Source organism: Vicia villosa, linkage group LG1 (genome assembly GCF_029867415.1).
Source record: "Vicia villosa cultivar HV-30 ecotype Madison, WI linkage group LG1, Vvil1.0, whole genome shotgun sequence".
NCBI classification, from domain to species: Eukaryota; Viridiplantae; Streptophyta; class Magnoliopsida; order Fabales; family Fabaceae; genus Vicia; species Vicia villosa.
The window spans coordinates 251,906,150-251,918,745 of NC_081180.1; the positions used below are offsets into that span (position 1 = coordinate 251,906,150).

General features: G+C 32.4%; 1 protein-coding gene and 1 long non-coding RNA gene across 22 annotated transcripts; both read left to right on the forward strand.

The window, feature by feature from the left end:
* Positions 1 to 555: 555 nt before the first annotated feature.
* On the forward strand, positions 556 to 7,505 carry LOC131645201 (uncharacterized). Of its 21 annotated transcripts, none has more exons than XR_009296904.1 (11): positions 557 to 864; positions 1,473 to 1,632; positions 1,770 to 2,204; positions 2,290 to 3,265; positions 3,574 to 4,142; positions 4,260 to 4,383; positions 4,514 to 4,607; positions 4,722 to 4,874; positions 4,966 to 5,062; positions 5,879 to 5,969; positions 6,040 to 7,505. It is a non-coding gene; the product is annotated as an uncharacterized LOC131645201 (long non-coding RNA). The 21 variants fall into 21 exon arrangements; XR_009296905.1 differs by having other exon boundaries at positions 4,538 to 4,607; XR_009296895.1 differs by having other exon boundaries at positions 556 to 864; positions 3,574 to 4,607; positions 6,040 to 7,052; positions 7,262 to 7,505.
* A 1,463-nt stretch (positions 7,506 to 8,968) lies between these two features.
* LOC131625805 (uncharacterized) lies at positions 8,969 to 12,077 on the forward strand. Its single transcript, XM_058896637.1, has 14 exons — positions 8,969 to 9,186; positions 9,284 to 9,391; positions 9,482 to 9,541; positions 9,620 to 9,727; positions 9,809 to 9,892; positions 9,981 to 10,099; positions 10,191 to 10,292; positions 10,425 to 10,541; positions 10,854 to 10,919; positions 11,027 to 11,093; positions 11,227 to 11,280; positions 11,380 to 11,469; positions 11,558 to 11,599; positions 11,690 to 12,077. Exons 1-14 carry the CDS (start codon positions 9,163 to 9,165, stop codon positions 11,798 to 11,800), a joined length of 1,152 nt encoding a protein of 383 aa, XP_058752620.1. The 5' UTR covers positions 8,969 to 9,162; the 3' UTR covers positions 11,801 to 12,077.
* Positions 12,078 to 12,596: the final 519 nt, after the last annotated feature.

A 12,596-nucleotide genomic window follows, 5' to 3' on the forward strand; every position in this document is an offset into this window, starting at 1 on the left:
TATTTTACAAAACAAATAGTTAAAAAAAAAAAACACTTCAAATATTTGGCTCTTCAAATCTACTTTTGTCTAGGTCAACACTTATTCCGACGATGAATTATACTTTAATAAAATAAATTAATATAAAAATAAATATTATTTCTCTTTTAATATATAATTAAGTGGTTAAAGATAATGCACTATCATCCAATAGAAATAAATCGTTTTGCTATATTATATAAATTTTTTTAAATTTACAATCTAATTTGTCTGATTCATGGTTGTAATTGGTTGACCGTCTAAAACTTTTTTATACTTTCAGTGTAACACCCATTTTTCCTATAATTAATACATTTTATTTTAATTGTGTCATATAAATAATGTTATGTGTACCACCCTCAATATATTTTATATTTATAACAATAAAAAATGTATTAATAATTGATAAATCTACAATATAAGAAAATTATATGTTCTTGAAATACCAATTTTACCCTACTGTCTTACTAGAGCACCACGTGGATGGCCTCTTCAAACAACATTCTACTTTTTCCCATCTTCCCTTATTATTCTTTCAATCTTTCTTTATTTCTTTCTTATACTTTCTTATTCTCTCTCTTCCTTCCTCTCTTTCTCTCTCACAGACTGTTGCTTCATTTTTCTTCTTCCTCTTCTCCTTCCTCTTCTTCTTTCTTCTTCCTTTTCTTCTTTACAGACCGTAATGATATTCTCTGTAATACTTGGCTAACGAAACCTTAATCAAACTCGAAAACTACACACGAAATTAGGGTTTCAGAAGTCCTATGAAAATGAAGAAGATGCATAAAATTAGGGTTTCCAGAAATCTTATGAAAATGAAGAAGATGCACAAGATTAGGGTTTCAGGTAAGGTAGATTAGTTTTTTAATTTTTTGTTTTAGTTGATTTTTTGTTTTTGATTATTAACGGGTTCTTTAGGTTTGATCTATGGATTTCTAACTTCTTCGTTAATAGTAACAAACGATTTGTGGGTAAAATAGAAAGGTATGATTATGTCAAAAAAAATAGAAGAATCAGGAAAATGGGGTTTTAATTTTGTTGGTGTTGATTTGTGGTTAGGATTCTTAGAATAGAAATTTGATTTCATGATTTTGAGTTATGATAAAAAAATTCTGGGTATTCTGATGGATGGTTTTGAGTGTTGATTATGTTTCTGGTGTCGTGTTTCCAGTGTCAGTATTAATTTGATTTTTGATTTTGAGTGTTGATTGTGTTGATTATGTTATTATTCTATTTCAATTTTGATTTTAGAAATTGTTTATCTTGCAGTGTAAATTTCATGCTTAGTCTCCTTGTGAAATTCACATTGATTCAATTCAAAATGCTTGAAATCATGTTTTTGTATGTAATATTTTGCCTCTGTCATACTGTTTATATGGTGCTACATGTATGAGAAACTTTGATTAAGTTAATTTCCACTGGTGTTTTGATAATGTTTTTAATTTTAATTACAGGTAAGTTTGATTCTATCGATAGGATTGTGGCTGGAATGAAAGGATGATGGGATTGCAGGTTCAAACGGGATTAAAGAAGATGGAATTGAAGATTCAAACGAGATGCAACCAAAGCCTCAATACATAGCAAGGAAAGTTGTTGCTGCTTAAGGAAAAGTAGGTCAGCAGTCCCATTCATTTTTTCGATACAACGTAAAATTTATGTCGCATTTATATATTGAACCAAACTATGCATAACCACATCATGTTTGTGCAGTCTTTAACTTGGCATAGAATTCATGTTTGTACATCTTGCAGAAGAGACTGGACGATATTAGGTTGTGCAGGTGCAACTGTATTAGTGTGTTGATGGTTTTGGCCTCTTTCATTGCACATCTTGCGGGGTCCTATTTGATCGTAAGCGTTATTTTCCGATTGGAATTTATAGTTGGCTTCTGTAGGAATCATTTGTTTGTTGTTCTATGTTGGTTGGTTCTCTTCGGTTCGGTGATGCGATGATACTTAGTTCCGTCGTGACTGCTTCATACTCTCAAAGAACTCAAGATAATGAAGTGAACCAAGAATGCTTCCAAAAAATCGTCGAAGAAGTTAAGTTTCAGGTTTATGTGTTTTGCCTGTTGAAGTATTGCTCCTGCATGTGTATCGACAGTACTCGCCGACGAAGATATCAATGAAACAACCAATTCCCGAAAACCTTCAACTTTCCTCAACGTTGTTGCTCTCGGCAACATCGTAAGTCTTATCCATTTCATTTCTTCATCATTATAGTTTCTAATTTATTATATTGGTGATTACAATTTTGATTTCGATTTTGTAGAGTGCTGGTAAACCAGCAGTTTTGAATAGTTTAATTGGACATCGAGTTTTGGTAAGTTAGGTTTTGAAACTCTATAATCTCAAGAATGTTTAACTTCTTCTGACGAGGTAATGTTTCCAAGGGCCCCTCCTACTGATAACACATGTATGTGTCTGATGTAATATCTATATATCTATTTTACATGGTGGTGGGACTAGCATGAAATTGTTTGATCCATGTAATTCAATGTTAGATTCATCCATGTCGCTGCATACTTTGTCTATTGTTGCGAATTTTTCTCGGTAATATATGTTGATTACTGATGTCAATCAGTACTAAGATGGATCTTGATGGCTATGGAAATCACGTGTTGACAACCATTGGTAACTTATACATTTGCTTAATTGCAGTGGGAATAGTGGTCAAGATTGCAACCAATATTTTACTGGTGCAGCCAATATTACAAGTTTATTGCAGTGTGATTCTTTGCCGAAGGTCTTTTGTTTGTTACTAAATTATGTTGCAGAATTCTGTAATTAATTGCACAATTGAGTAATTAATTATGTTTTCCTTGATTTTGATTTTGAATTATCAAATTCCTATTTTATTATTCACATCAAACAAATTTGCAGCTTCCTTCAATTAGGGTTTTGTTTCCCTTTCTTCGATTCATAACAGCACATACACCACTCTTCAACGTGCGACCGTGGTCACGCGCCTCCTGTGTTTGGTTGAACACGCTCGAGACACACACCATGGGAGGTGAGGTGAAGGTGTTGTTGACGATTCTGCATCGGAATCGAAGACCGGTGTTGAAGGTGTTAACATCAATGTTTGATGCTCCAACGGTTCGTGGTTTCCGTTCAGGTTTCTCTCGATTCAACAGTTGAATCGTTCAAGGATCTCACTGCAAGTAACTGTGATATCCCCAAACAGCAACAACTTCTCATTTACAAGGGGAGGAAATTGAAGGACGGTCAAACGTTTCAAAGATATGGTAATTTTGTTTTCCGATGTCGGTTGCTGTAATATGTTCATCTTATGGTACTGTTTGATTTAGTTTTAGGTCATTTTTAGTTAATTTTTATGAAATTTATACCATCAAATTAAATATGAAATTAGAATAATAACTTAGACTTTGACATGTCAATTGTTATTCTATTAATTGGGAAAATAAGCATGTTGGCCTCAATGTTATTGTCTTCAAGGTCACACCTGTTTCATTTCAGTGAATTAAATACAGTATGTGATATTTTTTAATCTATGTTGATTATTGATTATTAATGGTAAAATAAATTGTTATAGGAAGTACTAGACGGAAATGTAGAATCTCTTGAATCTTACAAGACTTCAGCAGAGAGTTTCCTATGCACACTGATACCCGAAACTTCGAGTTTGCATATTGAGTACACTCCTGGTGGACTCATATACAGACCAGGTGAAAGCAACTTACAACATGCAACTTCGATTGCTTTCCTTGAGTTAGTCTATGCGAATTACTTGTCCCGCACGTCGTAGACCATAAACTGTGGAAATGTTCAAGTTAGCGGGCAATCACTTCGTGAGCATGCTAAGAGACAAGTTGATTACATTTTAGGCGATAATCCGTTGGGTTTATCTTACATGGTTGGTTATGGTAACAACTATCCGCAACATATTCATACTCAAAAGATTGAATGCCATGAAGGGACAATTTACTTCAACTCAACAAATCCTAATCCAAATGTTCATGTAGGAGCCACTATGGGAGGACCTGGAGAAGATGATGTTTATGGGGATGACAGGGCTGATTTGAGAAAGTCTGAGCCAACCACATATATCAATGCACCACTATTGAGGCTAAGGAAGACAAAGAAGGGGCTCCAAAGGCTAAGGTTCTTCTTGCATCATCTGATATCATCATTGATGTATATTTATATTTCTAATCCTACAGCTTCCCGTATAAGTGACTTTTCACAAACAATTTGGTTATGTTTTAATGTGATAGGCAGGACTTGCATGCATTGAGATTCATTAAATTGATGAATGCCATCGACCCAGAATTTTAGGACATTTTAACATCTCAATATTCTAAAAGCTGAGACAAGGATCCTTCTCATCAGTGGACAAATCAAGGTAATGACTTTTTTCTTATGGATTTTTAGGAGGATCATGCGGATTATATCAATCTCCTTTCACTCCTTAAGTCAGGACATAATTATATTGTGTTATCGTATTATGCATTTGGTTGTGAATTGCATTGAAGTTGGTTTAAAGTTGAATGTGTAAGGAATGTGAAATATGGACCTGTCATGGTTTTCTTTTGAAGTCATGGTGCTTTAGCTTGGCTTTGAATTTAGGTGAGAACTTTGATGATTGTTTATAATTTGGCATCAGGTTAATATGTGCATCACTGTTTGGACATTGAATGTGATGAATGACTTATGTTGGTTTAATGTGTGTATGCGAGTCAGATTGGATTGGCTGTGTTTGCTGATTATTGAGAGGCCTTCCACCGATTCGGTTGCAGAAGGGGCTCTGCTGTTGGTACACTACAAACAACCAAAGGTTTTTTTAGGTCATACAAAAATCTACAATTCTATTGGATTCTTGGAGCTGGCCATTTTGTAAGTCAACATTTAAACAACTTTCATAAGTTTTCACTTATCCCTTTAAGATCTCTCTATAAATATGCATTTAACCTCAACTTCCATTCAGGGTCCTCTCATTGTTTGCAGACCGATATAAGTTCTATTCGCAGCCAGCCAAATATGTGTTATAATGATGTAGTTTCTTGTACAATAGTGGAAACAAGGTGAGTGTCACATATCCCTATACATTTAGTTAAATCTTAAATCTTACAAATTAATTGTCTCTTTGAAATTGCTTATGTATCTGCTTTGTTTATTGATCATAATATATAATATATTGTTATGCAACAATGGTGATTCTATAACAGTTTAAGATCTCATTGTTGTGCAACAGCGGCGATTATATAACAATTTAAGATCTCATTGTTATTTGTGATACACAACTCTGTAATTGTTATGCAACAGCGGTGATTATATAACAATTTAAGATCTCATTGTTATTTGTGATTGACAATTCTGTAAGTGGATTTTAATTGTTAGAGAGCTATTATTATATCAATGGTACTGAATGTAAAAGGTATGGGTAAATTGGGAAGCATTTTAAATTAACATTCATGGTTTTACAATTTGAGAATTACATGTTTCATTACTCTGAAAAATGTTGCTTTATTCATATTTAGGAAGGTGGAATATAACCTCTAATTGTGGAATCAAAAGATTTTACAATAATATAATCCAGTAAAAAAACATAAGTCCCAGAATAAGAGAGCCTTTTTGTTATCACATTTCAAATAATTTAACTTAAATTCATAAACATACAAATTTGATGCATAGTTATGCTCATCTCAAGTTGCAATTGTTAGCATTTAAAATGACAAATAAAAACAGAAAAAGATAGAAGAACTTGGGCCAAAAGCCCTCAATATATTTTTTTTGGAAATACCTTCAATCTATTATGCAACTTTAATTGTCAATGTTGTGGTTGTATTGGTTTTTCTTTTTCAAACTTGGTTTTCACATTCACTTAACTGATGCAACAGGATAACCTCTTTAAAGTAGCTATTAGCTGGTGTACCAATGGTAGGTAACTACATGGGAGGCTATAACAGTTGCATGTTTACATATGATCAAGTGAGTAAATGTTTATCTTTCTAACTTTTAACTATTTTACTATATTGATATTAATTGTTTGTGCATTTAGATGGGAAGAAGACGCACACCATGCTTTGTGACATTGAAGGGGGAACTAGAAGACACAGTGTCAACTGTGGGATGACACCAAGATTTCATCAAGAAAAATCGTGCCTTTGCTTCTTTGATTTCCACTTTGGACACTCAATCAATCACCAAGTTTGAAATCTCTATTCCATCCCTTTTTCAATTATCCTTCCATTTTCACTTACTATTATTCTTCCTTTTAACTCATACACTTATCTAATTGGGATTGTGAATTTTGTTTTCATTGCTTAATTAACGGTGATCATGCACTACATAATTTAATAATAGACATATGAATTAGTTGTGAAGTTGTTGATTTGGCAAAGTGAGTTAAAGTTTGATAAAGCCAAAATTTCTAAAGTTGTATGGTCTGCATTAATATAATTGAATGTTTTGAAATGATTACAAACCTAACATATTTAGAGATCATAACTATAAAGCATGCATAACTACTAATAGGCTTTACTGAATCAATATGATGGTCTATTTTCTTAATTAATTAATATTACTATATTGGTATATGCCATGCAGTTTTTTTTTGTCTTTGCACAATCAAGTCAATGCATTCAAATTGCTATGGTGTCCTTATGTGTTCTAAGGAGCTTTCTTAATTGACCGCATACAATAAACGATTGAGTTAAGCTGAAGTTTTATGATTGACTCCCGAAAAAAAATCATAATAACTCTTTGAGTGCAATACACTATAAGATATAGGTATTATGATTATCTTTTTCACATTGAGAATAATAAATATGCTTTTTCATTTTGGGCTTTTATTGCATGCAAATTAACGTTTCACTTTAAGGCGGGGTTACGATAAATGGAGTACCTTTCATAATAGGAGTTCGAGAAGTAAGAAATTGATCATTGATGATATGAAGAAAAATCTTTGGACTGCAATTAGAAGTGAAAAGATAAAGTCTTTGTCCACCAACGTTTCTCTTTTTCTAAAGCAGATGTGGCTCTTATATGCATCAAATAAATTGATCTCTACAGGTACACATGTATATTTTATAATCTATCATCGTAATGAATCTTCTTGGAGGCACAGATAGACAGGTAGATGAGAAGCGTATTTATGAGATAGCAGTTGTAGATTGTTTATCGTAACAAAGGTTCTTAAAGGCATAAACTGGTGGGTATATGTGAAGCGTATCTATGGGATAACATTTGTAGACCGTTAATTGTATTGAAGGTTTTTGCAGGCATAGATCGACGGGTAGATGTCAAGCGCGGGATAACAGTTGTAAATTGTTCATCGTACTTACCATTGCTGTGTTCAAACAAGTTTTTGTGTTAGTTAGTAAACGGCATTTCCTTTTTCTTTTATGCTACAATTATAATCTCTATCATTTAAAGCTTTCTTTTACTGTTGTTTTATATGATTGAAGTTAGAGAATCAGTTGTATGACTTATTCACTTCAACAAGATTTTTAAATATTCAATCAATGTAATTTCTTTTATATAATTGTCGCAATAGGTGATGTTTGTTGTGGTCATTAGTTTTAATTTAAAACAATATTATCAGTAGTTTGTATATTATGTCAGTTACCATTAATTTTTACAAAAAATTTATTACACTAATTTGAGTATTAATGAGAGTATTGAAATTGAAATATTTGTTTAAATACTCTTATTTCTTTCTTATTTATAAAATTTAAACTTTTAATCGAACAACTTCATCAATGATCAATATATATTTATCTATATATAATATAAAATAATTGAATATTAAAATTAAAACTTTAACGGGTCAATGAGTACTTATATGGTACTGATAAAAATATTGAATATTAAAAGTAACATGAAGTTACTGATCAAAATATTTATATTAGCGAAAACATGAAGTTACTAATAAAAATATTCAATATTAACGGGAACATAAAGTTATTGATAAAAATATTGAATATTAACAAGAACATGAACTTACACATCAAAATATTAATATTAACGGGAACATGAAATTACTGGTCTAAATATTGTATATTAACGGACATGAAATTACTGGTCTAAATATTGTATATTAACGGGAACATGAAATTACTGATCTAAATATTGCATATTAACGGGAACATGAAGTTATTGATCAAAATATTGAAAATTAAAGAAAACATGAAGTTATTGATCAAAATATTATATATTAACGAGAACATGATCAAAGTATTGAATATTAACGGGAATATGACATTCGGAAAATTGACCATGACACTGCTGAACACCTCCTTCCATTGTCGTACTCACCAACAAATATAAAATTTACAACAAAACAAAATGAACCCGTGTTTGGTCCTGCTTTTATTGAGACTTCGGTTATATGGGCGTTTCAATAAATAGTTCATTCATTTTATAAGTTATAATTCATATATTTTCTTTACACATATTATTTCTCAATGAATCCTCTATATTTCTTAAATGCATCATTAGATGTATTATTCAATCTAAAACAATATAAAATTTATTTTCTTAATTATTTTTTATTTTTAATATTCAATTTTATTAATATTAGTATTTGTATAACTTTTTCCATTTTAACCTAAATTTAATCTTTTACAAATACCTTTTATTTTCCTCAATCCAAATGCGCGAAAACGACGGGTACCCGTGCGAACGCACGGGTATCACACTAGTTTAATTTAGTAATTTTATATAATTTTTAAAACGGAAGGAGATTCTAGAAAAAGCATTTTCTTTACCATTTTGATATCTTTCCTAATACAATGTGTGCGTAAAAATGTTATATTTCAGTTTTTGACAATTTATTCTATGTCTGTATTGTTGAGTTTTGGATTTGGACGGTAGTGGAGTTGGAGTACGATGATGTTCCTGTTTTGTCGAGGAAGTAACTATCACGATCTTTGTTTCTTTATTTTTTTTTTTTATCTAAAATAAATAAATTACTAGAAAACTTGTAGCGTTAGTCTACTCCTACCTTTCTTCACTCGGTTCTGTTCTGTTCTTTTCTTTTCTTTCAACTTTCTCCTTATTCTCTATTATTCTTATTCTCTCCCTTTCCGATCAATATTCTTCTTTTCATTCATTATTATCCAAAATAACAATAACTCCAACCCTTTCTTCTTCTTCTTCTTCAATCAACTAACCGCCAGCCATGAAGGGTTTCGATTCTGTAACCGTAAGTTCTCCTCTATATTCATTATTATTTATATTTGACTATTCAACTAACCGCTATGCTATGCTATGCTATGATGATGATGTCTTTGTGTTTTCAGGATCCAAAGAATAGATTCTTCTTCCTATGGACCATCCTTGTTCTACTCTCTTTGGTTTGTGCTGCTTATTTCTTTGGTAATGCATTATCTCAAAACGAATACAAACAAGTATGTACTAGTTCTATTCTATTATTTCTCTTTCCCTAAACTAAACTCAACTCTTGTGTATGTATATAAAATTCTAAACTATTTTGGCAGAGGTTGGCAAGATGGGGACTAATTTATTCAACACCTATTACAAAATCAAATGCATGCAAGGTTTCTTATTATTTTCTTTCTCAAATTTAACCATTTCTTTTATATCATTTTCAATTTCTAATTGCTTCCATTTACTAGACACAATGCCATCCTCCTTCTGGAACTCACTCATTGCCTCAAGGAATTCTTGCTACAACATCTGACTTGGAAACAAGACCCTTATGGGCCTCTGCTGCTCCAAACAATGTATGCTTAATTCTAATCATTCTTTTATTATTTTCGGCAATCCAATCTATATTATTTGATTCTCCGATTGTTTTCCTTCAGAAAAATTCAAATCGACCATTGAATTTGTTGGCTATTCCAGTAGGAATTAAGCAGAAACAAGTTGTAGATAAAATCGTCAAAAAGGTGGTGACTCTTGCTTCACTAATACTATAATTTCACTTTGATCGAAAACAACTCATATGTGCTTGCTGACTCTTATCTCTGGTGGCAGTTCCTGGCCAGTGATTTTGTTGTCATGCTTTTTCATTATGATGGTTTTCTGGATGGATGGAAGGATCTATCTTGGAATAGCCGAGCCATACATGTGTCCGCTATAAATCAAACTAAATGGTATACTATGCTCTTCATGTTAATTAATTTGTTTATCATCTACTTCTACATCTAATAATTAAACAAACTAATTCTCTCTATGATGGCATAGGTGGTTTGCGAAACGATTTCTGCATCCAGACATAGTTGCCGACTACAATTATATATTCCTCTGGGATGAGGACCTTCTTGTCGATAATTTTGACCCGAAAAGGTAAGGCACTTGTGTCTGATTCTTGTTAAAATTAAAGTACTATGTTGCTAGCACTCCTCATTTGTAGATTCTTTTTTTTTAAAAGTTGCGATTATTTTATGCCGTGTCTTGATTTATTGGTTATATGGTTAGGTATATATCTATTGTGAAAGAAGAAGGGCTAGAGATATCACAGCCTGCACTGGATCTCGGTAAATCAGAAATCTATCATCCACTCACAGCTCGTATAGAAGGATCCAAAGTGCACAGGTTAACAACCTCTAAATCCTTATTATTATTATATAACCAATGCCGTGCTCGACGAATGAACTAGATTATATGTGCACATACTCACACTAGATTATATGTACCAAAACTTTTCATATTTGTTTAAGTGTACTTTTGCGATGAGCTTTTCTATCATTTGTTCAAATAATTAACATTTCCGTTAACTAATTTATCTCTTGACTTCGGGGAATGTATACTCATTCCTACACGTTGCATTGGATTTCGAGTAGTTATTTTTATATTTTGCACACATTTGCTAAAATTTAGTGTTGGTATTATGATGTCTATGTACAGAAGGTTTTATAAGACCAAAGGTAGCGGAAGGTGTGATGACAGTAGCACCGCTCCTCCTTGCGTAGGGTAAGAAGTTACACTATGCTGTACGATTTTCTTCTAACTCCATCGTTAAATAATTTGTGATGTCAACTAGAATTTTTAATTTAATATGTAAAGAACTTGTTTTGCAGTTGGGTGGAAATGATGGCACCGGTGTTTTCTAAAAAATCCTGGCCATGTGTATGGCATATGATTCAGGTATCATAATACAAATCATACATATTGTGAAATCATTGTCGGTTAACACTAGTACAAACAAACAGGCTTATCGAATCTTCAATTCTGCACGGTTTCTTTAATCATGTTGGTCTTATCGTGTTTATGTCTACAGAATGACTTAATCCACGCGTGGGGATTAGATAGACAGTTCGGTTACTGTGCACAGGTAACTTGCTTGTACGATAAGATAACTCGTTATTCATGGCCTATGTATATCTAAATCCTTTCCTTCCGGTAGGTTATTCATATGTGAACAATATTGCAGGGTGACCGAATGAAAAACATCGGTGTGGTGGATGCAGAGTACATAGTTCATCTCGGCCTTCCTACTCTTGGAGGATCTAACGGCAATGCGGTAAGTGATTTCATTTTCTTTCTTTAATTTAACTGACACTGCCGGTCTAAACTCTTAATTAACGAACGGTTTGTGTTTTGGTTTGCAGACGTCGGCAAATTCTCATAGAGACGAAAGTGATAGACCTAAAGTAAGCATGTTTATGATTTATAATGTAGTTGTATTTAAACGCCGAATTGCAGCTTTTCCTTTTAATTAATATTGTAATACATGATTGCAGGTGAGGATGCAGTCATACATTGAAATGCAGATATTTGCAAACAGATGGAAAGATGCAGCAAACAAGGACCAATGTTGGATTGATCCATATCAACAACAACAAGCACATTAGTCTGTGAAGTTTTATTATGGAATATAAAATCCAAGTTTGTGTTCAATATTTTCAAATTGGGCCAAGTCACATAGACTATTCTACCTTTTGTGACTTAAGTGATTATTTCATTTTTCCCTTATATATTGGTGTACATAAGGGTGGTATAGGAGGAGGAGTCACAGAAAAAGTTTTAGAGCATAGTTTCTTTTTTTTGGCCCCTGTGTAGATGATAGGTTACATGGCTAAAATATTATCAAATGTTATTATTCAGATTGGGATGATTACAATTTTCTCAGCTCTATATGTTGGTGTTGGTTGTGTTCAGTTCCAATGTTATGTTTGATGCTCCACAAAATGGAAACAGGCATGTAGTTTGTATTATTCTTTTAAAAAAATTTGAAAAATATTTTTTATTTTATACACAACTCGTATACCCAACTCAACTCAACTCGTAAATGAGTGAGTTTATTCGGTTTGATATTGATAATGAATTATAGGTCGGACAAAGAATTTAATTTACGAGTGAGTTGAGTTTATTCGGTTTGATATTGACAGTGAATTATAGGTTGGACAAATAATTTAATCTATTGAAATTGAAGAAATGGCATATGGCACTCCAGGAAATCTACTACAGTAGTATCTTGGTAACTTCAATTTTTTAGAGTGACTATAAGATTAATCTTGGATTTAGTTAATTAAACATGATTTTTCTTTGTTTTGTAGGTGACTCTACAAGGTTTCAAACCCGCGTCCTCATAAAGAGGAACAAATTGTTTTCATTTGACCATCACTACATTCATAGGTTTTTATCCCA

Bases quoted from the DNA above. Each gene is read 5' to 3' on its own strand.
- LOC131625805 (XM_058896637.1), top strand. From the start codon at position 9,163: ATGAAGGGTTTCGATTCTGTAACC. The intron at 10,100-10,190 runs GTATACTATGCT...ATGATGGCATAG, and splicing joins GCTATAAATCAAACTAAATG to GTGGTTTGCGAAACGATTTC. The intron at 11,094-11,226 runs GTATCATAATAC...TTATGTCTACAG, and splicing joins GTGTATGGCATATGATTCAG to AATGACTTAATCCACGCGTG.